General features: G+C 39.4%; 1 protein-coding gene across 4 annotated transcripts in view; it reads left to right on the plus strand.

The window, feature by feature from the left end:
• Positions 1–26,460, plus strand: part of NHS (NHS actin remodeling regulator) — a 284,324-nt gene that overhangs the window by 249,552 nt on the left and 8,312 nt on the right. For all 4 annotated transcript variants that reach the window (XM_081948746.1, XM_081948743.1, XM_081948744.1 and 1 more), the window contains 5 exons: positions 10,311–10,441; positions 15,581–15,643; positions 17,686–17,881; positions 21,843–21,974; positions 23,170–26,115. In XM_081948746.1, the coding sequence (XP_081804872.1) occupies positions 10,311–10,441; positions 15,581–15,643; positions 17,686–17,881; positions 21,843–21,974; positions 23,170–26,115 (3,468 nt within the window). The remainder of the gene's footprint in view (positions 1–10,310; positions 10,442–15,580; positions 15,644–17,685; positions 17,882–21,842; positions 21,975–23,169; positions 26,116–26,460) is intronic.

A 26,460-nucleotide genomic window follows, 5' to 3' on the forward strand; every position in this document is an offset into this window, starting at 1 on the left:
GAATAATTGTTTTTCTGCCTAAAAACATACTTGTAAAACAGTACTACAGAGCACTGAGTGCATCACTTTGCAAAAATGTAAATTTGAAAACCAGTTGCCTTTAAAAAAATTAATTAATTAAGTCAATAAACTATGCATTAATCTTGCAGGAACTTTGATAAACTGGTTAGGAAAAAGAAAACCCTGTCATTAATTTCAGTCAACAATTCAATCAAAGAGAAAAGCTATCTACATAAAATTCACCTGTAGTAAATTAAGTCATATCATGTTCTGTCCCAAACCTCTACAATATATATGGACGCAGACTTGGCTGTCTGCCACAACTAAGGAGGGAGATAAGCAACCCCTTGGCTGGGAGCCCAGAAAGCTATCTCTATGAAACCTTATAGTGATGGGGGATTTCAATCTGCCGTCGATGGGAGAAGCGTCTGAGGGGGTTCGGGAGTTCATGGCTTCCATGACAGCCATGGACCTGACCCAGTTAATTCAGGGCCCTACTCACGAGGGAGGTCACACGCTGGACCTTGTTTTTGTCTCAGGCCGGTGGATGAGTGATCAGGGAATAGGGGACTTAGCCATTACTCCCCTGTCATGGTCGGATCACTATCTTCTCCGGCTGGACTTCCCTGGTGCTACCCCACACCGCGAGGAGGCGGAACTGGAAGGTATTAGATGGTTCCGCCCCAAGCGCCTGTTGGAACCAGATAGGTTCCAGACGGAGCTTGGGCCACCTCCTGTGGATTTGACCCGCCCCCGAGTGGAGGACCTGGTAGACGCATGGAATAGTGCGACTACCGGGGCCCTGGACCGGGTGGCGCCTTTGCGGCCTCTCCTGCGGCGACAAATCACCCTGGCTCCCTGGTTTACCGAGGAGCTAAGGGTGATGAAACGCCAAAGGAGACGCCTAGAGAGTCGTTGGAGATCCTCTCGTTCCGAATCTGACCGAGCACAGGCACGAGCCTATTTGAGGACGTACCTTGTGGCATTAAGAGCGGCCAAACGTCAACATTGCGCCGCCCTTATTGCGTCTGCAGATAACCGCCCTGCCGCCTTGTTTCGGGTGACTCGCTCCCTCTTGTTTGAGAGGCCGCGGGAAGCCCCTTTACAGGGTAGAGCAGAGGAGTTTGGGAAATATCTACATGACAAAGTCGCTCAAATCCGGATGGGATGGGCCCCCTTCAGTGGTTCAGTAGAGACGCCCGTGGCGAGTCTTGAGGGTCCGCTTTGGGAGGAGTTTGATTCGGTTGCCATCGAGGATTTGGACAGGTTGCGTGGACGTCTGCGACCCACCACATGTTTATTGGACCCGTGTCCCTCCTGGCTTGTACTGGCATCCTGGGAGGTTACACGTGACTGGCTCCTGGTCCTAGTGAACACTTCGTTGGGTGAGGGGTCTCTACCAGCCGCCTTGAAAGAGGCGGTGGTGAGACCCCTGCTCAAGAAGCCTTCCCTGGACCCGACGGACCTAGTCAATTACCGTCCAGTCTCCAACCTTCCTTTTCTAGCGAAGGTTGTAGAGAGTGTGGTGGTACAGCAGTTCCCACGCCACCTGGAGGAAAATGATTATCTAGACCCGCGCCAGTCCGGCTTCCGACCCGGGCACAGCACGGAGACGGCCTTGGTCGCATTGGTGGATGATCTCTGGCGGGCCAGAGATAGGGGTTGTTCCTCTATCCTGGTCCTATTAGACCTCTCGGCGGCTTTCGATACCATCGACCATGGTATCCTGTTGCACCGGCTGGAGGGGCTGGGAGTCAGGGGCACCGTTTTACGGTGGTTCGGCTCCTACCTCACTGACCGGACGCAACGTGTGTTGGCAGGGGAGCAGAGATCGACCCGGAGGCCTCTCACATGTGGAGTGCCACAGGGTTCGGTACTCTCGCCTCTCCTGTTCAACACATACATGAAACCGCTGGGCGAGATCATCCGTGGCTTTGGGGTGGGATATCATCTGTATGCTGATGACACTCAGCTATACATCTCCACCCCGAACCACCCCAATGAGGCCATCGAAGTGATGTCCCGGTGTTTGGAGGCCGTACGGATCTGGATGGATGGCAACCGACTGAAACTCAACCCTTCCAAGACGGAGTGGCTGTGGCTTCCGGCGCCCCGGTTCAACCAGGTGCTTCCATCTCTGGCCATTGGGGGCGTGCAATTAGCCCCTATGGAACAGGTGCGCAATTTGGGCGTCCTCCTGGATGCCCGGCTGTCCATGGATGACCATGTAACAGCCGTGGCAAGGGGGGCGTTCCATCAGGTTCGCCTGATGCGCCAATTGCGCCCCTTATTGGACCGGGATGCCCTACGCACAGTCACCCATGCGCTGGTGACGTCTCGCCTGGACTACTGCAATGCTCTCTACATGGGGCTTCCTTTGAGATGCACTCGGAGACTACAGTTGGTCCAGAACGCGGCCGCGCGGGTGATCATGGGGAGGACTAGATTCTCCCCTGTAACACCTCTCCTGCGCGAGCTGCACTGGCTTCCTGTGGTCTACCGAGTGCGTTTCAAGGTCTTGATTATGATCTTTAAAGCGCTTCATGGCACAGGGCCTAGTTACATGCAGGATCGCATCCTGCCCCACACATCCCTACGACCAATCCGCTCTCACAGAGAGGGACTTCTCCGGGTGCCGTCCGCCAAACAGTGCCGGGGGGCGACACCCAGGAGCAGAGCCTTCTCTGTGATGGGCCCAGCCCTGTGGAATGACCTCCCCCGTGACATCAGGATTACTTCCGATCTCCGCTCCTTCCGTGTACAACTGAAGACCCACCTCTTTCAACTATCTGGCCTGGCTCAACCGTAATTTTTTCGTACCCCTCCTGACTGTCTGTTTTTAACATTTTGAATTTGGATTGTACATGGGGTTTTATAATTAGGGTATTTTAATGGTTTTTAATTGTCTATGTATTGTATCTGTTAACCTCCTCCGTACATGTGTGTCTTTGTATTTATGTATGTCATGGGTTTATGTAAATGTTATATGTTTTTTACTCCATTGTACGCCGCCCCGAGTCCTATTCGGAAAGGGAGCGGCTAATAAATTTAAATTGATTGATTGATTGATTGAAACAAGGCTTGAACTCACAAAATTCTCCCAATCTTTCTCTATGGTTGGATCAGTAAATTATTGTTTCCTGCAAAATTCCCCTCCCGTCGCTCCACCTATAAGCTCTCCGGGAGGGGCCAACCTCTTCCTATTTCCTTCTGTGACCCTTTTTCCAAAGCTGCTCCCTCCTCCTCACAGCCCTATGCATACGTACGTCAGGGACAGCCTCCCTCTGTTCTTCCTCACTGCTCCCTGAGTCAGACGCCACCTGGTGGCCAACAGGCCTCTCTAGTCCCTGCTCTGACTCCGAACACCCCCCCCCCCAGAGTCTTCCTCAGCCTCCAGGGCAGTCCCATAGTGTTCATCGCTGTCAATTTCACCAACAGTTCAGCCGGCCGCTGTTGCTCCACAACACATCATGTCACCTTCACATCAAGCTAGCTCTTGGTGATTTTATGAATACCATGTAGCTATCTTAGAACACTATAATAGTTTGTCATTGTTGTAGTTCATTGTTTTCTCAGTTTCCCAATCTTGCTTACATCTTGGTATTTCCTGGCAGTCTTTCCTCCCAGCATTCATCAGGCCTAAACTCTTGTTTAACATTTTTCAAGATAATCTTGCTTAGTTGTTGCCATCTGCTAAGACAATAAACTACAATGAATCCCCCCGCATTAAGTATACATATATTGATAGGAATAGTTGATAGGTTCCACTTCTGAATTCTTAAAAAAATATGTCATCCTTAGATATTAATACAAATAACCTGTTGTCTTCCTAACATTTCAGAACAATAACAATAGCATATTGAAAATATGTATAATTGCTTTAAAATAATATATTAAATAATTTCACAAGAAATAGAGGGTGAGACTTATTTTAATAGCATTGCAAAGAGCTAAAAGGAGAAATATAGTAATAGTAAAATTATAACAGAGCTCTCAGGATGTTAGCTGTTCTGCTTTAGATAAATTTTATCTTCTTCTGCCATCTTGTGGTCGGGAAATAGCTCCTTAAATAAAGAATGTAAAAGAAAAATATATTAAAATCAGGACTTTAATATAGCAAGATCCTTTGGAAAGCAGATATGTAGAAGTGGGGCTATGCTGAATAATCTAATTAAAAACCTTTTTAAAAAAAAAACCCAAATATGCCCAGAATTGCAACCACAAGGGGGTGTGTGTGAGTGAATGGAGCAAAAGACTGGACTTCGGAAAGAAGAAGAATCTTGGAAATCAATCATTTATTTGGTTGCAAAGTTGATTCTGGTGAGTTCAGCTTTATAGCATAATCAGACTGTAGTTCCTTTGTTCATTTGTTTTCCTGATGACATTGAAAAAATACCAGCATTGACAAAGTTTTTCAGCATTGAGAATATTTTCCATTTTTCTTCAATATTGACTGCATAGTTCTTTTTAACATTAAAAGAGCATGCTTACACAAACATAATTGCAAAATGAATTACATAAAGATTTAATTGCATTAATGTTCTTTTTCCCTCTCTCTTTCTCTAATAAATAAAGTCCAAATCTGTTTTCTTTTTCTTTATCTCTGCATATTTTAAGGATTCCAGGCTTTATATTGAACCATCCTGAGAAAACAGTGAACATTTTAGAAAGTTGTTTGCAACTATTGTAAAGTTTTACAGCAGTGTTATACATTTTTATTACCTAGATGGTAAATTACCCCGAACTGCTTTGATTGGCCTGAACTGCAATTATCATTCTACGTTCTTTTGTGGATTACAAATAGTCAGAGACTGCAATATTTTTTTTTACAATATTTTTAAAGTTCTAATGCTTTTAAATATGTTGTAGAATTTTGTGGGCTATTTTGTATTATCTTTTTATATCATGTACATACATTTGTATAATCTTTTGTATACTAACAACAAGTTGACATTTTTTACTCTCAGCTGAGATTATATATTTTTATTTTAAGCTGAGATTTTGTTTTACTTTGCAAATTTATTCATCTGTCACTTTTAATACATGTGTGGATTACAAACTATATCAAGTGGACAACATCAAGACTAGCTACAGAAAGTATTAAAAAGAGAACTGAACTCCTTGAACAAGGAGATGAGAAGTACCCCATCTGAGAGGTAGTCCAACTGAGAGGTGGCCCAGCTGAAAGGCAGCTCAATGTCCCAACCGAGAGGTGACCCGGTGACCCAGCTGAGAGAAGGAGAGACAGCTGAGTTGAGAGACGGAGAGTCAGTCCAGCGACCCAGCCTGACACTTGAGCCAGTGTGGTGCAAATGGAAGCCACTGAGCAGCGGTAAAACAGAGCTAAGTGACAGCAGACCAGTGGCTGGGAGCAGCATAGCAAACCTTGGGCAGCAGTGATGCAGAACTATGTGGCAGAGGTACAAAACACCCCAAGCAGTGACTAAGATCAGCATGGTGGACCAGCAGTGGCTGAGAGCAGCACAGAGGACTCCCTGAGCAGCGGTGCCCACAGCAGCGACTGAGAGCAGCGCAGCAGACCATCAGCAGTTGGGAGAAGTGTGGTGGACCACCTAACAGAATGCCCACATCAACACATCATACCTGAAAACCCTAGCAGTGGCCAGGCAACCAAAGGGCAACAAAGCAAGGGGAAAAGGATAAGTACAAGACTCTTGTAGACAGGGAGGAAAGGGATAAATTTTCAAGTCAGAGCAAAGTATCTCCTAAAAAAAAATAGTATCTTTTAAGAATCTCCTAAAAAAAATAGAAGTGCATATTACTTTATAAAGGGCCAAGAACTCTTATAAATTCTTAAAATTTTAAAATCTCTGCATTCCTTTTTTTAAGAAAAATCGTTTTTCAATTTTTTTAATTTCTTTTTTTAATTTTTAATTTTTAAATTCTTCATTCAAATGTTAACCTTTTTTCAACTCTTAAATAATTTTTAATTTTATTTTTTTCAATTTTTAAATCTCTCAGCTAAACATTTGAAAAAAAATAGTTATTTTAATTCTTTAGAAATTTTTAAATTCTTAATGATCTGAGAGGAAAAAAATAAAACCCACAGAAAAAGAAACAGAGACTTAAAATGGGGAAGATAATTATGAATTTTTCAAGACAAAGACCAAAAGGTCAAAGCTGTCATATACTATTGTAAACTGACTCTTTGCAACAGGTAAATATTTAATTTTTAGAATTTATTTTTTTTATCAAACAAAGAAAAAAAAGTCATGGAAATAGAGACTGACACTATAATGACTTTCAAAGTGTGTCATATGTTTCAGCTTATGCTCACAGAAGACACCAACTATGTAGGTATCAAATGTAAACTACTTGAATTACTAGAAGAATTACTAGAAGTAAAGTATCTCAAGGTAACTCTAGCCCCTCAGAAACTCAATGAACAAAGTGAGAAATCCCTACCTAAACAAGAAGACTACATCAAAATAAAACACAATAGGGAGCAAATAACTTCTTTAAAAAATAGATGACTCCATATAGTCAAAATAGGGAATGCCTTATCAAACCCTGCACCAGTTAACAGCGGAGTCCCCCAAAGTAGAATTTTAGGACCCACACTCTTTATACTTTACATAAATGACCTTTGTGATCATATTATAAGCAGCTGTGTTCTCTTCACTGAAGAGGCAAAACTATTTAACACCACCGACAATTCTGTTGTCCTACAAAGCGACCTTGACTATGTGTCAGAATGGTCAAACAATTGGCAACTCCAAATCTCAACCAACAAATGCTCTGTCTTACACATTGGCAAAAAAAAAATCAAAACACCAAATACAAGCTGGGCAGATATGACCTCGTAGATGACTCTCACTCTGTCAAAGATCTAGGGGTATTCATCTCAACCAGTCTAAGTGCCAGAACTCACTGTAACAGCATTGCCAAAAAGGCATTAAGAGTTGTCAACCTAATCTTGCGAAGCTTCTTCTCCAGTAATATTGTACTGCTAACTAGGGCATACAAAACCTTTGCTGGACCAATTATTGAATACAGCTTGTTTGCCTGGAATCCGTACTGTATATCTGATATTAATACAATTGAGAGAATACAGAGGTATTTCATGAGAAGAGTACTCCACTCCTCTACTCACAACAGAATACCCTATGCCACCAGGCTTGAAATTTTGGGCTTTGAAAACCTAGAACTACGCCGCCTATGGTCTGACCTAAGCACAGTGCACAAAATTATCTGCTACAATGCCCTACCTGTCTATGACTACTTCAGCTTCAACCGCAATAACACACCAGCAAACAATAGATACAAACTCAAGGTAAACTGCTCCAAACTTGATTGCAGAAAATATGACTTCAGCAACAGTGTGGTCAATGCCTGGAATGTACTACCTGACTCTGTTGTTACAAACCCCCATAATTTTAACCTAAGACTGTCTACTGGTGACCTCACCCCATTCCTAAGAGGTATGTAAAGGGCGTGCATAAGCTCACCAGCATGCCTACCATCCCTGTACTACTGTCTCCATTTAGTCATACCCATTTACTGTGTTCATGTTTATGTTTATATTTACTGTATACCTGTTATCTTTTACATGTTTGACAAACTAAAATAAATAAAAAATGAATATATGAACATAAAGAAGAAAACAGATACATCCAAATTGAACACAATAGGGAACAAACAGCTTCTGTAAAAATGTACCTAAAGAGCAAGACCAATAGAAACATGTCATTTTTAGAAGAAAACAACAACCAAGAGCAAAGCCCCTACTATCTACCCTAGCCCACTCCAATGAAGCTGAACTGAACAATTGCTTTCATAACTTCACCTGGAAGGAAATATGCGGACACCCATAAACAGCATTCATCAATAGGTTCTAAAAAAAGCGACACAACCTAGCATTCCTGCGACAGGAAGAGCAGTAGAATAGACTTCCCTACAAAAAAGACTAATATTGGTTTAAGAGATTGAATTCTTAGGGGAACAGAAACTGTAGTCTGCAGACCAGGCAACCAATCTAGGGAGGTATATTGTCTCCCTGGAGCAAAAATCAAAGATGTAACTGAATACCTTACTAAAATAATCAACCCCACCTTGGGTTTACTCCCTTCCTTATAGTAAGGAAGGGAGTAAAGAGAAAAAAGAAATTAAAAAAGAAAAACATTATGAAATAGGGAGCGAGGGAAACGATGGAAATCCTAGTTATGAAGTAGAAGGTATAAGAAACTTACCCAAGACAAATAAAGGACTCATGCCGATACACTAATGCTCAAAGTTTACAGAACAAACAGGGTGAACTTGAAGTATTAGTACATGAAGGCAGATATAATATAGTTGTCATTACTGAAACGTGGTGGTATGAAACTCATGAATGGAATATACATTAGTGGCAACAAGAGGGAATTTCAGCATGTATAGAGATTACCTCAATGTGTGGAAATTGGACTTATACACCCAAATCAAACACAGTAGGGAACTAACAGCCTCCGTAAAAAATTACCCTACATATGTATCTAAAAAAAGAAAAACATAATGAAATAAAGAGGATGGAAAGTATGTAAATCCCAGTTACAAAGTAGGAGATATAAGGAGCATTCTCAAGATCAATAAAGGACTCAAATGCCTATATGCTAACACTCAAAATATAGGCAACAAATAAGGTGAACATGAAATATTAGTACATGAAGGCAGATATGATATAGTTGCCATTACTGAAACTTGGTGGGATGAAACCCATGACTGGAATGTACTGATGGAAGGCTACAAAGAAATAGACCTAACCAAAGAGGATATTGTATATAAAAGAACACTATATCTCTACAGAAATACACAAAACCAAGGATGACCATATGGATCAATATAAAAAAAACAAAAATGACATTGCTATAGGCATATTTCGAAGAAATTCGAAATTCGAAATTCGAAGAAAATATAATTCAGGCCACAACCAAGCAGAAGAAATAGATCAACTAACAAATGTATGTAGGAAACATACCACAGTAGTAATGGGAGACTTTGATTACCCTGATATCAACTGGGAGACAAACTCTGCAGCAAGTGGGAGATCGAAAAGATTCCTAACCAACTTAGCTGATAACTTGGTCATCCAAAAGGTAGAGGGGGCAGAGCTAGAAGAAAAACTATACTGGACTTAATTCTTATTAATAGAGAAGAAGTGATAGAGGGAATTAAAATTGCCAGAACTTTGGGTGAAAGGACCACATCATACTGGACAATATAATGGAAACACAAGCAATAGAATATACTCCAACCAGTGTCTTAAACTTTAAAAAAAACTGATTTTAACAAACACAGTGAGAGCCTAAGCAACATTTCATGGATAAAAATCCTAAAGGGAAAAACAACTCAAGAAGTGTGAGAAATACTGAAAAATATGATCATAAAAGCCCAGACCAACACAGCACCACTGAAAAAGAAAAATAAGAAATCCAAGAAGAAACCACCATGGTTGCAGAAAGATCTCTCTGATAAACTGAAAGACGAAAAGGATAAGTACTAAAAATGGAAAGAGGGATACATAAAGCAGAATATCAATAGATAGCCCAAATCTGCAAAAATGAAGTCAGGAAAGCAAAGCTTCGGAATGAACAAAGATTTGCAACAAAAGTCAAAGATAATTTTTTAAAAAGTTTCTTTCAACATATAATAACAAGAAAAAAGTCAAGGAAACGGTCCTCTAAAGAGAGAAGATGGCAAGGAAGTAATAGAGAGTAGAGAGAAAGCAGGTGCTTAACTCATTATTTGCATCAGACAAAGAATTGCTTTGCTTCACACAAAAAGAAACTATAACCCAGCCTACCAAAAACATAACTGTAAAAGATAGAGTAAAAATTAAAATAAGCAAGAAAATGGTAAAAGAACACTTGTCTGACCTTGATGAATATAAGTCATTGGCCCTTATCTACAGACCCCTCACATCCTGGACATAAATTGTTTCAACTTCTACCCTCAAAACGACGCTATAGGGCACTGCACACCAGAACAACTAGATACAAGGACCGTTTTTTCCTGAATGCCATCACTCTGCTAAACAACTAATTCCCACAACACTGTCAAACTATTTACTAAGACTATATTACTATTATTCTTCTCATCCTTCCTATTACCAATCTCCTCCCACTTATGAGTATAACCTTGTTGCTTGTATCTCTATGATTTATATTGTTTTATTTGTTTCCTAGTATGATTTGATAGCTTATTTACTAAACTATGACTCACTAAGTGTTTTATATATATATATATATATATATAGCACTACATTTTTAAATGTAGTGAATCTTGCTGAACAATTGTCTTCTTATTTCTTACAGAGCACCGAAACCAGGGTAATAACCGAGAACAAAAAAATGTGAGCCAAACTGTGGTAGCTCCCCCATTTCCGTCTTTTCCTGTGATCCACACTAAGAAGCAAAAAGAGATTAAGGACCATCACTTGCTAAAAGTAAGTTATCCCTTGTCTTCTTAATACATTTGTGATGTGTTAGCACATATTGGGTTACCAGCAACTTATCCAACCAAATATCTTTATCATAAATGCAGTGTTGGGTTTCAAAAAAATTTAAAACTTATTCTGTAGGTGTGGCCTATTTTGTAGGAGTGGCTTAGCGATCATGTGACTGGGTGGGAGTAGCTTGGCAGTCATGTGACTGAGTGGGAGTGGCTTGGCAGTTATGTTACTGAGTGGGAGTAGCTTGGCAGTCATGTGACTGGGTGGGAGTGGCCAAGTCAATGTCACTGAATTCTTTGCCCAAAGAATGACCTACAAAAAGAAGATATAAAAAAAGGAAATTTATTATTTTGTGCACTTACAAGTTAAATAAGAATAAAATAAGTACACAGAACAATAAAACTTCTACTTAGAGGAAATATGGTTGTCCTTGCTGACCTTCAACATTACTGACCACCTTACACACACTCTTCCAGCTCTTCTGTCTCTTACCCGTTGGTCAGGAGGCCCCATACTGGAACGCTCCCTCCCCTCGTTTGCTCTTTCACTCGCCCCGTCCATCCGCACCATGCTGCCGAAAAGTTCTCAGAAGAAGAAAGAACTGGTGAGTGGCTGGGATGGGGGGGAGGATGTTGGGGAAGAGGGAAGGGGCAGAGGGGCTGCTGGAAGAGTGTGTGCTTGTGCACAGGCTGTGGGTTTTAAAAATGTCTGAGTGAATCCAGGAAGAAGGAAGAGGCAGAGGGGCTGGAAGATACTATAGGAACACACACTTCCATCCCCTCTGCCTCTTCCCTCTTCCTGGATTCATTCAGACGTTTTTTAAAACTCACGGCCTGTGCACATGCACACACTCTTCCACTCCTTTAAAAATGTCTGAGTGAATCCAGGAAGAAGGAAGAGGCAGAGGGGCTGGAAGATACTATAGGAACACACACTTCCAGCCCCTCTGCCTCTTCCCTCTTCCTGGATTCACTCAGACATTTTTTAAAACTCACAGCCTGTGCACACGCACACACTTTTCCACTCCTTTAAAAATGTCTGAGTGAATCCAGGAAGAGGAAAGAGGCAGAGGGGCTGGAAGTGTGTGTGTGTGTGTGAACAGGCTGTGAGTTTTAAAAACGTCTGAATGAATCCAGGAAGAAGCAGAGGGGCTGGAAGTGTGTGTTCCTATAGTATCTTCGAGCCCCTCTGCCTTTTCCCTCTTCCTGGATTCACTCAGACATTTTTAAATCCCACAGCCTGTGCACACGCACACACTCTTCCAGCAGCCCCTCTGTCTCTCCCCTCTTCCCCAACATCCTCCCCCCTATCCCAGCCACTCACCAGTTCTTTCTTCTTCTGGTTCTTCTTCTGAGAACTTTTTGGCAGCATGGTGTGGATGGATGGGGTGAGTGAAAGAGCGAACGAGGGCAGGGAGCGTTCTGGTACGGGGCCTCCTGACCAACGGGTATGGGAAGGCACGCTAAATTTCACCATCCCATACGGCCGTACTGGTCCATACTGGTTGAAACCCACCCCTGCTTAAATGTCAACTAACAGGGGAGAAAATTGCCAGGTAATGCCAGGAGAAATAACATCTGCCAAGCTGTTACATTGTTATTAAAGGTATAAAGGTGAAGCCTAATTATCAGTAGATTACAAAATGAACAATAATTTTCAGGTATTATCTAAATTTCCTGCTGTTATGTGTTCTTTTTTAAATCAAGCCACAATTTTTAAAAAATGTTTATCTTTATCTTGGTCTCACTATAAATTCTAAATTTAAATACAAGACATTTTTTTAGCAGATGGGTAATCATTTGCATTAGTCAGGAGTCTGTGCTAGGATATATGCATTTATTTGTGACAATTATCAATAAAGCAATGATATGAGTAGTTCTATTGCAAAATAACGATGCTGGTATATTAACTAGAGAAGATGCCATCAAACAGTCTTCTTTTATTGATTGATTAATTAATTAGTTTCTTTTAAACTGTAATCCTTCAAGTGGGTGGTACTACAACTCTCAGAAGTCAAATTCACACCAAATATGGCAAAATAAAAATTGAAACAAGGCACAATGTTGGAAAAAGCTTCTTTTATTACATTTCAAATTACATAAAAACTCACTGAAAGAAAGTGGCCTTGTTACTTTAGGTCAGTATTTCTCAACCTTAACAACCTGAAGATGTTTGGCCTTCAACTCCCAGAATTCCAGGGAGTTGAAGCCCAAACATCTTTAAGTTGCCAAGGTTGAAAAACACTGACCTAGGTCACCCAAATGTTTCAAGTCTATACAAGAATGGAGGGGAGTAGTGAGGTACCATGAGGTTTTGCTTTGTATCACATGACTGGGATATTTACATGAAGAAAGAGGGGAAATGAACTGTGCATCATGAAGTTGTGATGTAAATTCAAATCTTTTGTACTTGTATCACTGCACTGTAGAACCAGGTGCACATTTTTTTTCATTCCAATGAAATTAGATAGATACCCTTATCTAATCAGGTGGCTCAGTTTGCTTCCAGAGGGAAAGTTCTCTGTTCAGTTTTATAAAACTGTTGATGAAATTCATTGAACACCATCCAAAATTAGATGGAGCACACATTTTTCTTGTCCCCTGGAATATCTTTTTGCTGCAAGTTGTTTGAAGGATAGCACTTTCCAGCAATAAAAGATGTCCCCACTTTTGCCAGGTTTTAAAATGGTAAATGCAACGTCCCCTAGTTTTTTGTTTATCAGGTGACCTATTCCTTCTTGTGGAATTTAATTACTTCTGCCTGACAGTCTGAATTACATGCTTTCTCTTTGTCATACTGTACACCAGTGATGGTGAACCTTTTTTGGCTCGCGTGCCACAAGTGGGGGGAGCGCAGGGGGTCAAATGCGGGCGTGCCGCACCCATAATGCAACGCGCAACCACCCCAGTGCGCATGCGCGCAAAACGCGCAACCACCCCCCATTTCTACATGTTTTTTTTGCCCTCCCCAGGCTCCAGGGGATTTATAGGAGCTTGGGGAGGGCGAAAAGAGCCTCCCCCGACCCCCCGGAGGCCCTCCGGAGGCTTCAGGGACTGTCCCGAGGCTTCCCTGAAGCCTTCGGAGCGCTTAAAACCACCCTCCGAGCAAACCGGAAGTGACTTCCGGGTTGCTCGGAGGGTCGTTTTAAGTGCTCCAAAGGCATCAGGGAAGCCTCGGACGGTCCCTGAAGCCTTCAGAACGCTTAAAACCACCCTCCGAGCAAACCGGAAGTCACTTCCGGTTTGCTCGGAGGGTGGTTTTAAGCGTTCCGAAGGCTTCAGGGACGGTCCCTGAAGCCTCCGGGGGGCGGGGGGGCTCTTTTCACCCTCCCCAGGTTCCTATAAAGCCTCTGGAGCCTGGGGAAGGCGAAAAATAGCTTTTAAAAAGGTGAACTCAGCTGGCCAGCGCGCGCATGTGCGCTGGCCAGCTGACAGGGCAGCGCCTCACGTGCCCTGACAAATGGCTCCGCATGCCACTTGTGGCACGTGTCCCATAGGTTCACCATCACGGCTGTACACTATCCCCCCCAAAAAAAAACATTGCTAAAAGCCACCCCCGTCCTCCCTCCCTTCCTCTCCACAACCTTCCCCCCTCCCAAATAATTTTTCCCAAATAATACCAGCAGCCATTTCATCTCCACCAAAGTAGATACATACACACACACGCACACACACCAAACAAAAAAATAAAATAAAATATTGCAGAAATGGAGAAAGGAGTGAGACCTCCAGAAAATAAAAGAAGCAGGAAGCTGGCTCATCCTGTAAAAAGGGAAATCAATGAAGAGATGAAGGTACATCTCTGCGCTCCCCCTTTATTGTCACTGTATCGCAAACGAGAAGGGAAGAAAAAGGGAAGAATTGAGTCACAGGAAGAACGAGCGCCCTCTACTATGAGGCAGGAGATCTGCGTGCCACACCTACTTCGGGATTTTTTAGGCTTTTAACCCTCGCTTAACTGTGCCCGAGCAATCATAAAACGCCTAAAAAGTCAGACTAGATGAGGCATGCAGTTCTCCTGCCTCATAGTGGAGGGCGCTTTTTAGAGGCTTTTTTAAACAGCTAGCTAGCCTCACCTCAGCACTCGCCTTTTCCCTTTTACTTTTTCTTTTCTTTTCATGATGAGAGTGGTGAGGCTCTGCCTCCCCTGCCTCTCCTGACTGCACGTCACTGCTAGCAAGTTCAGCGCATGTATACTAATGATTTTCATAATATTAGAATAGGACCTTTTGGTGATATTAATCTATAATTTATAATTTATAGATGGCTTGTCCACTCTGTGCTTGAGTGAAGGGATTTAATGAATGAGTGAACAATGTTGAACAATTTTTATTGTAATCGAAGAAGGCTTTATATCTTTCCATAATATTCTCTTTTCAAACCATCTTTTATGGTCAGAGTGTTTTGCAGCTCATTGATTGTTTCTTCTTCTTTCTCCAAATTAATGCCCTCCAAATAGTTGAATTATCACTGCCATCATTCTCAGCCATCATGGCCAATTTCAATATTAAGTCACATTGACAATATTATTACTGATGTTTCTACATCACCTAACAGCAATCAGTTTCATGACTACTGTACATATAATATGAAATAAATTATTATAAAACAATAAGGACAACATTATGAAGAAAAATTAAGTTATTTTAATGCTTCAGTGGGTTAACTAGCTCTTTATAAATTATACATGTTTCCATTTCATCAGAAGAAATTCCATGATTAGATTACTTGAGATTAATAGGCAAAAGTTATTGATCTGATACTACCCCTACCCTAAAACCCAGAAACCAGAAGAAATTGAATTAAATAATCAGTGAATTGTTTCCTGCTGTAAGGATGGTTTTGTCAATTATCAAAGAGTCTTGCATGAGATTTTTATGCCTACCAACATCCCCCATGTAGCTAACCACTCTGTCTAAATATGCAGAAATTAAGCAGCATATTATAATTGATAAACAGGTTCTCATGATAAAAACTTTATTATTTCTCACAGGAACAGAATGCAATGAGAAATCTTTTTAATGCTAGCTACACCAGGCATTTCAGATGCACTTTGATCAAAAATCATAGAAACATTTGTTGTATGTGTTAATTTTTAATCATTTCCCTCTCCCTCCACATTTCATATTTATAGTTTTATAGAACCCGCTCGTCTTCCCCTACTGAGTGTTGCCACATGACCCCATGGAGTAAAAAGGTATTGGAAAATAACCGAATAAAACCTCCTCATACAATCTGTCCCTTTCACTCCCTAATCTTTCTTTGCTACGCTTTGGGTTGACTAACTTTGTTGTCTTTATTTCATTCTCTTATCAGTAGCTCTTATTAACTTTTTTTCATCCTCCATACCAAATTGGTGTTAGATTTAATAGTCGATGAGCAAGTTTCCTTTTATTGATTAGTTTTAAATGCCTGAACTAAATTTGTATATAGCTTGGAAAAAATAGATGGTGATCTCGGAAAACTACAAGAATGTATCCAATGGGGTTAAAGCTACAGCATGGACCTAGTCAAAGGACTGTTATCACTGCTATTGTTTGCTGAAGAGTAGCCCTGGCAGACCGTCAGAGATTGTAGTCAGGTCATTTCACTCCCTTTGTCCAAAAGACATTGTTATGCAGGGAAGGTATTGGTCACAAAATGCAAGCTAATACAGGCTATAGGGGACTCTCTCTTTTTTTTTTGCATGCACCAACTTTTTAGCTCAGAGGTTACCTAGGAAACAAAGTCTTTTGTGCTTGTAGTTTATATGAACTATTCATGGCTGCTATGAACAGCACAAAAGCTGGAAAGAAAGAAAATGGCAATGTTTTCCTAACCTAGAGATGGACAGAAATATTTTCTAAGAAGACGGGTCCCTTTTACATTTTTATGTATAATATTGCAGAAGTTAGCACTACAATATTACAGGCATTTCTGGCAAGGTAAGAACGTAGCTTGATATAAATTGGATAAATCACTGTGAAGTGCAGCCTTCAACATAGATGTTGGGGGTTAAAGAATGATTGTAAGTCTATTTTGTGCCTTCAGCAGGAATGTTGAGCAGCATACTTCTGACAAAAATAAACTAAAGTTAACTTGACTGTGGGTCTTAGTTATAAAAAATAAAAGTATTTAAATACTCTGACATACTTTTAAAAATGTGAAAATTAAATCTTATCCCTTTAACAAAAACTAAAAGAATGAAATGCTTCCGAATAAGCAAAGGAGCAAAATATCAAGTAGTCATCAAAACTGATACTGAAAATTGAATTTAGGTAATAGACAAACTTCAGGATGGCTTCTTTCAGTCTCTAGAGTATGATGATTGATTAAAAAATATGCACTTTAAAAATGGAAAACGCTGTATTTATCATTCAAGAAACCGTCATTTTTTAGTTCTTTAGCTATTATCTAGATTGTTCTATCTTTTTACTCGCACATAGTAAAGCAACAAGGCACAACAGTGCTTCCTTCTTTCTTTCTTTCTTTCTTTCTTTCTTTCTTTCTTTCTTTCTTTCTTATTCTACTCTTTGGGGTAGTTGGTATCTTACTTCTTTATCTTTTGTCCTTTGTTTAAATTATTTGTTCTGAATTTCAACTATCTGTTAGATATTCTGAAGATCCTGGTTCAAACTTTACTATTCAATCTTTCTTTTGATACCCAGTATTTATTATTAGATGACTGTGTTCACATGACATATTTAATCTGCTGACCAAAACCCCATTTTCTGGTTTAACACTGTATTATGAACAGCAAATTAATCAAATGAACCAGGTTTATATTTCGTAGCAACTACTAACAACAACCCAGAGTTAACATTATTCAAGCTTAGGGTCTGTGAATGCCATCACCAGATCTTAACTTGACATGGTTAAATATGTCATATGGACAGAGTGAATGCAACACCTTTGATTGACTTTAAATCCATAGCTCAGTATTCCTATGTTTAAATTATGTTAATTTCAGAGAAATCTTACTTTGAAGTAAAATCAGGTATTTTAAAAATATAAAATATGTATTTCTTTCAAAATATATAGAACATGAGATCAATTCATAAGGCCATGCTAAAGTTCTACTGAAATCAGTGCTGCAGGTTGCCAATCATATGTAAATTGTTCATTTCTAAGTCCACATGCAAACAACATGAAAGAAAGTTCATCTACGTTTCAAGGAACTTCCTTCCTTTTTTTTACTTCCAATTCTTACTATTTTGTTGTTTATGCATGGATGCTCATTTTAATTGTATTTATTTACAGTCCCACCACCCTTCGGAGGAAGAAGATACAGATATCATGTTAGGGCAGAGGCCGAAAAATCCAATACATAATATACCTTCTACGCTGGATAAACAAACAAATTGGAGCAAAGCACTACCCCTCCCAACTCCAGAGGAGAAAATGAAACAAGATGCCCAAGTGATTTCCTCTTGTATTATCCCCATCAACGTCACTGGTACAAATATTTTGTCCTCTTTTTTGTGGTTGATTTGAAGGAGTTTTAATCACTTATTTTATTGCAGTAAATATTTCTCTAAATATAGACTTTTACAATTAGCAAATGTATTTTATTGGGAAACACCCCCCTCCCATTTTAGCATATGGTAACTCTGGGCAACTTACAGTCATAAAAGTGTATATATACATATGCATTATATACATAGATACTCGTGTTTCCCAAAAATTAAAAACTGGTCTTATTTTCTTTTGGTCCCCAAAACAATCACCAGGTCTTATTTTCAGGGGATGTCTTATCCGCTTACCTTAAGACCACTGCAGCCAGGCCTCCTATGCTGCAGCAGTCCTAAAGTAAGCTGGTGCCGGGCACATGGAGCGCTCCATCCCCCCAACCCTGACCTAGCTTGATTTTTATGCATGTGCCTCATCCCACCTGATACAACCAGATGGTGGGATGTAGCAAGTGGGATCTTAACTAGGGCTTATTTTTGGGATAGGTCTTATATTAGTTGCACACATTAAAAAATCAAGCTAGGGTTTATTTTCAGGATAGGTTCTATTTTCGGGGAAACATGGTATACATTAAGACATAAATAAAAACCAAACATTAAAATTTAAGGACATGTGCTGGGCACAGAATGAGGGAAGTTGGCATCTGTTGTTAATCAACCACTCCATTGTGCTTTTCCCACAAGCCAGCTAGTGGAGCCATGACTTTAGGCCCTTATGAAAGAATAGGAGGGTATATATAAATATAAGATTTCTTTAAATTTTTTGATAACTTTAACATCTATTAAGATGGGAATGAGCCCCATTAAATTCAATGAGAAAGACCTCACTTTAAATTTCTGTATCGTGATTATGCATGGACATTGATGCTGAGATATTTGGATTAGAAAGGCATAGTTGAATTCAGCAGCCTTTTACACTACGTGATAATCATGTTTGTTATGTGCTGTAATAAATATTTCTCACCAACAACATATGATATGAGTCATAAGTGCTACAGAAAATTAATAGCATTTTAATATTTGCTTCAATGCCTTCCATAATGCTCCAAGGCCAAGTGTATAGGAATAATATTCTAAATTGATATGTACAATTTATTTTAAAAATTCCTTCACTTATTAGAAATCTTCTTTCTATTATATATGATACATAAAAGAGAGAAAGAGACAGGAATTTGCAATACAATATGAAATCAGAATGAAAATCCATGACTAGTAACATTTTTGAATTAGCAGTATTGGCTCATTGATTCCTCATCTCATTCCATAGATTAAACCAAAAATGAATCTATTGTGAACAGTAGACTAATCTATTCATTTAGATCTCAAAAGATTCTCTGTACACAGTATTGCCTCTGAGGTATTGCCTCTGAGCAGTCATGAAGGTTTCCGTATCAGTACACAATAAAATAATATTAATGTCAGAGTTTATACACTGTTTAATATATACACTGATAAGAACCAGTGGCATAAAAATACCTCAGTTGAACATAGTAATGCTCTTTTTTAAAAAAGAGGTTGGGCTTTTCAAGTCATAACCACTAGACCTACGTAAATGTTTTGAAGAGCCACTTTGATTCCCCTGAATCCACTCCTCAAAATATCAAAGCAGCCACTGGAAGCTTGATATACTTTGATATATTTCAAGTATACCACAGTCTTATCAAAGGTCTTTAGGAAATGAAGGATCTCCCTATCACCATCACGCACAATAAATTGTTTGCTTGATGCTGTGAGCAATAACAGATCCACCATTGAATCCCATTAGGGATGTCCCAGTTAAAACACCAATATGGCAGATACATTTCTGGTATCATCATTCAGAAGAGTAGGAGAACTAACAAGAAGTGATTCATAGACATTCCACATAGATAGAGTGTTCCTATAAATAAGGTTCCCAAGGTAAATTCGCACTTCCATATATTTCAAGAAATCATGCTAAATTACTTTTGGCCAATCCCATCATGCCCACGCAGTAAGAAAATCAGCCACATCAAGAGCCATATGAATAGACAGTCCCAGTGATGCAGAATTGCAAGATGGCTACATGGGCAGCCAATCCATTGGCCCACTTCAAATTTACAAATAAGCTTTATCAAGTGTGACATCTGGCTATGCGACAGAAAGTATGGTAATAAATTCCTAAACCAACAAGAAGGAAATCTGTTTTGATGTATCGTATAGTATCTGTTCCATTGACTGAAAGCTTGGACTCACTATGACATTTTCTTCTGTAACCAGAAGATGGACCTGATAGACTCACTTACAAAGGAAGCAAACAGTAAAACAATAAAATGCTAAATATGTTAGTATAGGTTTTATACAATTAGTAAAGAATGTTATTATTTATAAGCCAAAATCAACATGGCTTATATGCAATATTAGTAATTGGGTTGAATAATTCCTATTACTGAAGGAAAACTCCTCATAGAGAAATGGCAGTTTCTTTTGACCATGTCCAGAAAACATTTTGGTTAGGGTAGTGTGTGTAGCAAAATCATGTGCAGCTGCTTGAAGGCTGATGAAATGTGTTCCCATTTAATGCTTTGCCCATGATCAAAATGCCACATTGAATTATCTGCAATGCTTTTATGTATTCTCCTTCAGTCTACCCTTTATAACTACACAATGCATTAAATAAATGTTTTTCTGCTTTGGTACAACTTTATAATGAATCAGGTTTTAGTGGGAATACAACTTAAACTATTATTAACCTACCATCATAATTGCTGTGTGCGTCAATACAACAGTACATTTATTTTTTGATGCATTTTCTATGCCACTGCACTCCAAAACAGTGGCATTCTCAATAAATCACATAAAATGATGATGTAAAATGATGTGTTCAATGATATTGTAATGCAAGCCCCATCATTATGTATTTGTATCATAAGTCATGATATATGTGGACATTTTGTCACTTCTTGCCTCCCAGTCCCCAACAGATGATTCCTGGCATGTTACAGTTAAAAGCAAAAATTGATAACTAATTATAAAACAGTTCAGAATAGACTAAATATAGTATTGCACAATGGTACTCAGTCCACCTAGTTAGTACTCTTGACAGATACTGAGAGTATACATGTTTTATTTAAATGAATGGTGTTTTATTATTTTTTAACCTTATTTTTCTTCATATAGTGGTCCTTACACCAGATTTTTAGTGTTGAGAAAAGACTATGATGTATTTGTTTAGAAAATAGTCTTGCCAAGTTTTTGAACAAATGGAAGCAAGACCCTGTTCATATTATTAATGAGAGGAGGAAGCATTCAGTTGAAAATGAATTTCCACTTCAGTGAAACATCATGGGCTTTGCATTCAGGTGGTTCCATCTTCAGTTTCAACTATCTAAAAACAAAGTAGCAAATAAATCCTGCCTGGAACTTAGAAAACTCTGCCAGTTGGAGACAAAATATTTGCTAATTGTTGACTCTTTTTTGGACCTAGAAATCAGTGTCAAAAGATACAAATATGACATCAATCTGAATGATATTTTACATGGATTGACATATGGGAAATCCAAAAACAGTTGGATTTGTCATAGTATCTTAACCTCTCTATTACATATCAGCAATGCATAGAATCTTTCTCCCCCCCCTTTTGTTTTAGTAATTTACAAAAAAAAAAAAAAAAACCCTGATTATTCTCCTGAATCCTAATTTTCATTTTATATATATATCAGGGCCTCTGGAACATGATAATCTTGGGAAAACATTTCGGTAAATGGTCCTTATAAGGAGAGTAGCTAACTTCCTCTCATTCCTTTCATTCCCTTCTCTCTTTTGTGAAGGTTAGCTGCGGTATGCAATTTTTTTTTAAGAATGTTAAGGTCTGTCTTTTACTTATTTTCAGGCATAATCTGAAAAGTTCATTTGACCCGTTGTGGTCTTCCAGTCAAAACCATTGTTTATTGTTTCTAAAAGCTAATGTCACCTATTTATGGATTGCAGGAGTTGGTTTTGACCGAGAAGCTAGTATACGCTGTTCACTTGTTCACTCCCAATCTGTACTGCAGCGAAGACGGAAACTGAGAAGGAGAAAAACCATCTCTGGTATCCCCAGAAGAGTCCAACAAGAAATAGGTAGAGTATAAATAAAATATTTCCTAGAGAGCTGTCTTAATGCAACTCTAGCTTGCTTTCAGTGGTTTTCCAAATTTCTGACTGTGGTTTCAAGTATGATGCATTTGGTATGTTTTATTTGTTTCATATTTTTTGTAAATATTGCCACCCATCTTTATTGCTCCTTACAGAATCAGTCTCAATGTGTTGTAGGTGTCACTTAGTAGAACAGATATACCTCTAGCTCACATTGTCTAAATACAATCTTACCTGATTTCTGTTGAATTGTGTTCTTTTAGTTTGCTCTATACATCAAAAGTAAGTAGTTTAAATTATTTTTAAATTATTTTTCCTTGTAAAACCTAACAAATGTTTCCTGATAATAAATATGCTGATAAATTGCCACAGACTAATTTATTTATTCCAGTGATGATGGCAAAAGACACTGTCAAGATAAGAGACAGTGGACTCCACAACTGGATAGAGGACAGGGCAAAAGGCTCAGAGGAGATTCTCCTTAGTTCCTTGGACTGTAAAGGAAACTTGGGGCGGGGAAGAGATGTACTTTCAGACTTGCAAGAGTCTGTCAATGTAGCTTTACAACAAAGTAGAATTAGCTCTTCTGTTTCTGATTCCTACTTGGATTATGCTGACAGTTCTAAACAGTTGTACACATATTATCTGTTCTGAAAACTTGATCAACTAGTCCACTCCCACCACCCCATTTTTATGTATTACTTTTTTCTCTTAATTGCTAAATATTAAGTTCATTCAATTAGACAAGCTCACTTAGGGTGGTTTTTTTTTCTTACACTGAACTAGAATCAATATTCTATTATGGCAACAAATGAAAGATCAAGCTGGCATAAAACTAACCAGCTCCTTAATTTCAGATGTAGATTATTCCTTTGCAAGTAAACATTTTGAGTCTGCAGAGAAAACACCACTTGGGAGGATTGCAGAAATAGATTAATATTTCTCTGTTCAGATTAGTTTTCCTCTTTAATAAGGGTCATTGTTGGTAGTGCTAAGCATTGCTATGTGAAACATCTAGTGTGAAGATAGCAACTATTTTTATTTTAATTCTACTTGGTGAAAATTGGCATTAGCAAAACTAAAACCTACCTTTTGAACTTTTTAGGCCAATGTCAATATCATAATTTGTTAGCCAGTTGAAAAGTGTGATGACTCACAAAATTTTATCTATGTATCCTAGATTCTGATGAATCACCAGTAGCAAGAGAACGGAATATCATTGTGCATGCAAATCCAGACTTCTCTAATAACATCAACAGGAGATCAGGTACCCGAGACTCTGAGTGCCAAACAGAAGATATTCTCATTGCTGCCCCATCTCGGAGAAGAATACGTGCTCAGAGAGGTCAAAGTGCAGTAGCTTCACTGTCTCATTCAGCTGGCAACATATTGGTGCTGACAGATAATGGTGACTCTATGTTTACATCAATGAGCAATCGTGTTCGATCAAGGAGTCTTCCTCGTGAAGGTGCTAGAGCCAATGAAAAAGACCACAACAATGGTGCCAAAATTTCAGCATATGACGCAGAACATTTTTTAACAAATCAAGAACGAATCTCCACAAAGAATAAGGATGCTATTAATAATCATTGTTCACAAGAACGCCATCCCAGGGGCTTAGCTTGTTCCCAGCATTTTCATAGTCCAGATCATAACTCAAGTGAAAGAGGGAGGTCAAGGTTATCAAGGATAGTAGATTCTGGAAGTTGTGATATTTCTTCAAACTCTGATACCTTTGGAAGTCCAATTCACTCTTTCTCCACAGCTGGGGTTCTTCTCAGCAGTCACATGGACCAGAAAGATGAACATCAATCATCCAGTGGAAATTGGAGTGGAAGTAGCTCAACATGTCCTTCCCAAACATCTGAAACAATTCCTCCTGCTGCTTCACCTCCACTGACAGGTTCTTCACACTGTGATTCAGAATTATCACTGAACATTGCCCCTAATGCTAATGAAGATTCAAGTATTTTCATAATTGAACACTACAGTGAACATAAAATTAGAGGTCACAGGGCAAGTTCTTTCACTTCTGATCTACTAGATGACCCTAACAATAGCAACACAAGTGACAGTGAGTGGAATTATTTGCATCATCATCATGATGCATCCTGCCATCAAGATTTCAGCCCTGAACATCCCAAGACTGATAGTCTGGGCTGTCCGAGTTTTACAAGCATGGCCACTTATGACAGTTTTGTAGAGAAGTCTCCATTGGATAAAGCAGAGACTAGCTCACATTTTTCAGTTGATACTGAAGGCTACTATACCTCCATGCACTTTGACTGTGGACTCAAAGGAGATAAAAGTTATATGTGTAACTATGCAGCTGTGGGCTCTGAAAATTGCCAGAATGCAAGTTTTGCTTCCAATCTCACTCAATGTAATTGGCAAGATTATATGGATCATAGGAAGCAAGGAAAAGCAGGCATTTCTCTAAAGAAACCAAAGGCGAAGCCAGCCCCACCAAAACGCAGTTCATCTTTAAGGAAATCTGACACTAGAACAGATATTTTGGAGAAGAAAGAACCAAAGACAAATAGTGGGCAGCAACATATGCCTCATACTTCCAGGGAAATGAAGCTGCCCCTCGAGTTTGCAAACACACCTTCAAAGGTAGAAAGTACTAGCCTGCCAAGTAAACAGAAACCTTCCTGGCATAATCAGGATGAGAATGATGTAAAGGGCCTCCCTTTTGATTCCATGGACATTGCATCATTTAAAGATGAAGGTGCTGAACAATCTCACTATGCAGATCTCTGGCTTCTAAATGACTTGAAATCTAATGATCCCTATAGATCTTTATCTAATTCAAGCACTGCTACGGGTACTACGGTCATAGAATGCATAAAGTCACCAGAAAGTTCTGAATCTCAAACATCACAGTCTGGATCAAGAGCCACCACTCCTTCTCTTCCTTCTGCTGAGAATGAGTTTAAGTTGGCATCCCCAGAAAAACTGGCTGGTTTAGCTTCTCCTTCAAGTGGCTATTCCAGTCAGTCAGAAACCCCAACATCATCATTTCCAACAGCATTTTTTTCTGGTCCCCTATCCCCAGGAGGGAATAAAAGAAAGCCAAAAGTGCCAGAAAGGAAATCCTCATTACAACAATCTTCTTCTAAAGATGGCAACATATTTTTAAACAAAGATTTAGAACTTCCGGTTATACCTCCTACTCATCTTGACCTAAGTGCTCTTCATAATGTTTTGATTAAACCATATGCTCCCAGACCCCAGCTACATGCTTTTAACAATAATAAATCAAATATGATAGAAGAAGTGCTGAATTCTAATTCTTCACCAGCACTTGCTATTACACCTTCAGTGCTGAAGTCAGTACATCTTCGATCAATTAATAAGCCTGAAGAAAGGAAACAGAAAGACAATCCAGATTTTCTACCCATTCAAGAACATAGTTTGGTAACTGCTATTTCTTCAGGCAAAATGAAACCACGTGTAAGTAAGAAACAAGTGTCACATCAGTTCTTCATGGAAGATGCCATAGTGTCTTATATCAATCCCTCCCCAGTACAGATAAGCCCAGAACAACTACTAGGAGAAGATAGTTTAACCTTTACTGAAAGAAATATATGTCAAGAGAATCTAAACTCATTTCTAGAGAGTGTTCCAGCAGCTAAGAGTGTACCAGATCAAATACATTCAGTACAAGGGATTTTGCTAGAGCATACAACTAATAAAGTTTGTGGGTTTTCTGAATTTCCACAAGGCACAACAGTTTTTCCAAGCAATCTTGAAGGCAAAATTACTTGTGGTTCAGAACAGAATAAGAGTATTAACCCCATGCAGTCTCCATATGAATTACCTGCACACTGTGAACAAAAGTCAAAATATGAACCACTTCATGAAGATATTCCTCGGTCTGACTCCTTAATTTGGGGAGCAGATACTTGTTATCAGCTGAAGCATCAGCTTGATATAAGCCAACATGATGACAAAGTGCCTGAGAATATCAATTATCAACCAGAAATCGCAAATATAGATTCACTAAGTGAAAAATGCTCTGAAAATGATATCATGTCAGGTATTGCAACCAAAAGTGCCTCAGATGACAGTGATAGCAGAGCAGCTGAGACACAAGAAACTACAGAAGATAATATCTTAAAAGGTTAGTTCTTAATTATTCCTACACTGCTAATGGTAGCACCAAATGCTAGAAATGTTACTTGATCATATTAATGGATAATTTCCAGAATTTCATTAATTTCAGTGAAACTCTAACATATTGCACTAATAAATGTATGATTCTTTGAAGAAATATAGAGCTAGTCCTTGACCTATGATCTAAGTTATAACAGCACTGAACAAATAGTCATTATGACTGGTTCTTGGGGTTCAGCCATCCCAGCACCCCCATGGTCTCATGATATAGGACAGTGATGGCTAACCTTTTTGTTGTCACGTGCCCAAACGCCCCTCCCTGCACTCTGTTTCGGGCCTGGAAGGCCTCCTG

The sequence above is a fragment of the Natrix helvetica genome, assembly GCF_964273705.1.
Source record: "Natrix helvetica genome assembly, chromosome: 3".
In the NCBI taxonomy this organism is placed as follows: domain Eukaryota; kingdom Metazoa; phylum Chordata; class Lepidosauria; order Squamata; family Natricidae; genus Natrix; species Natrix helvetica.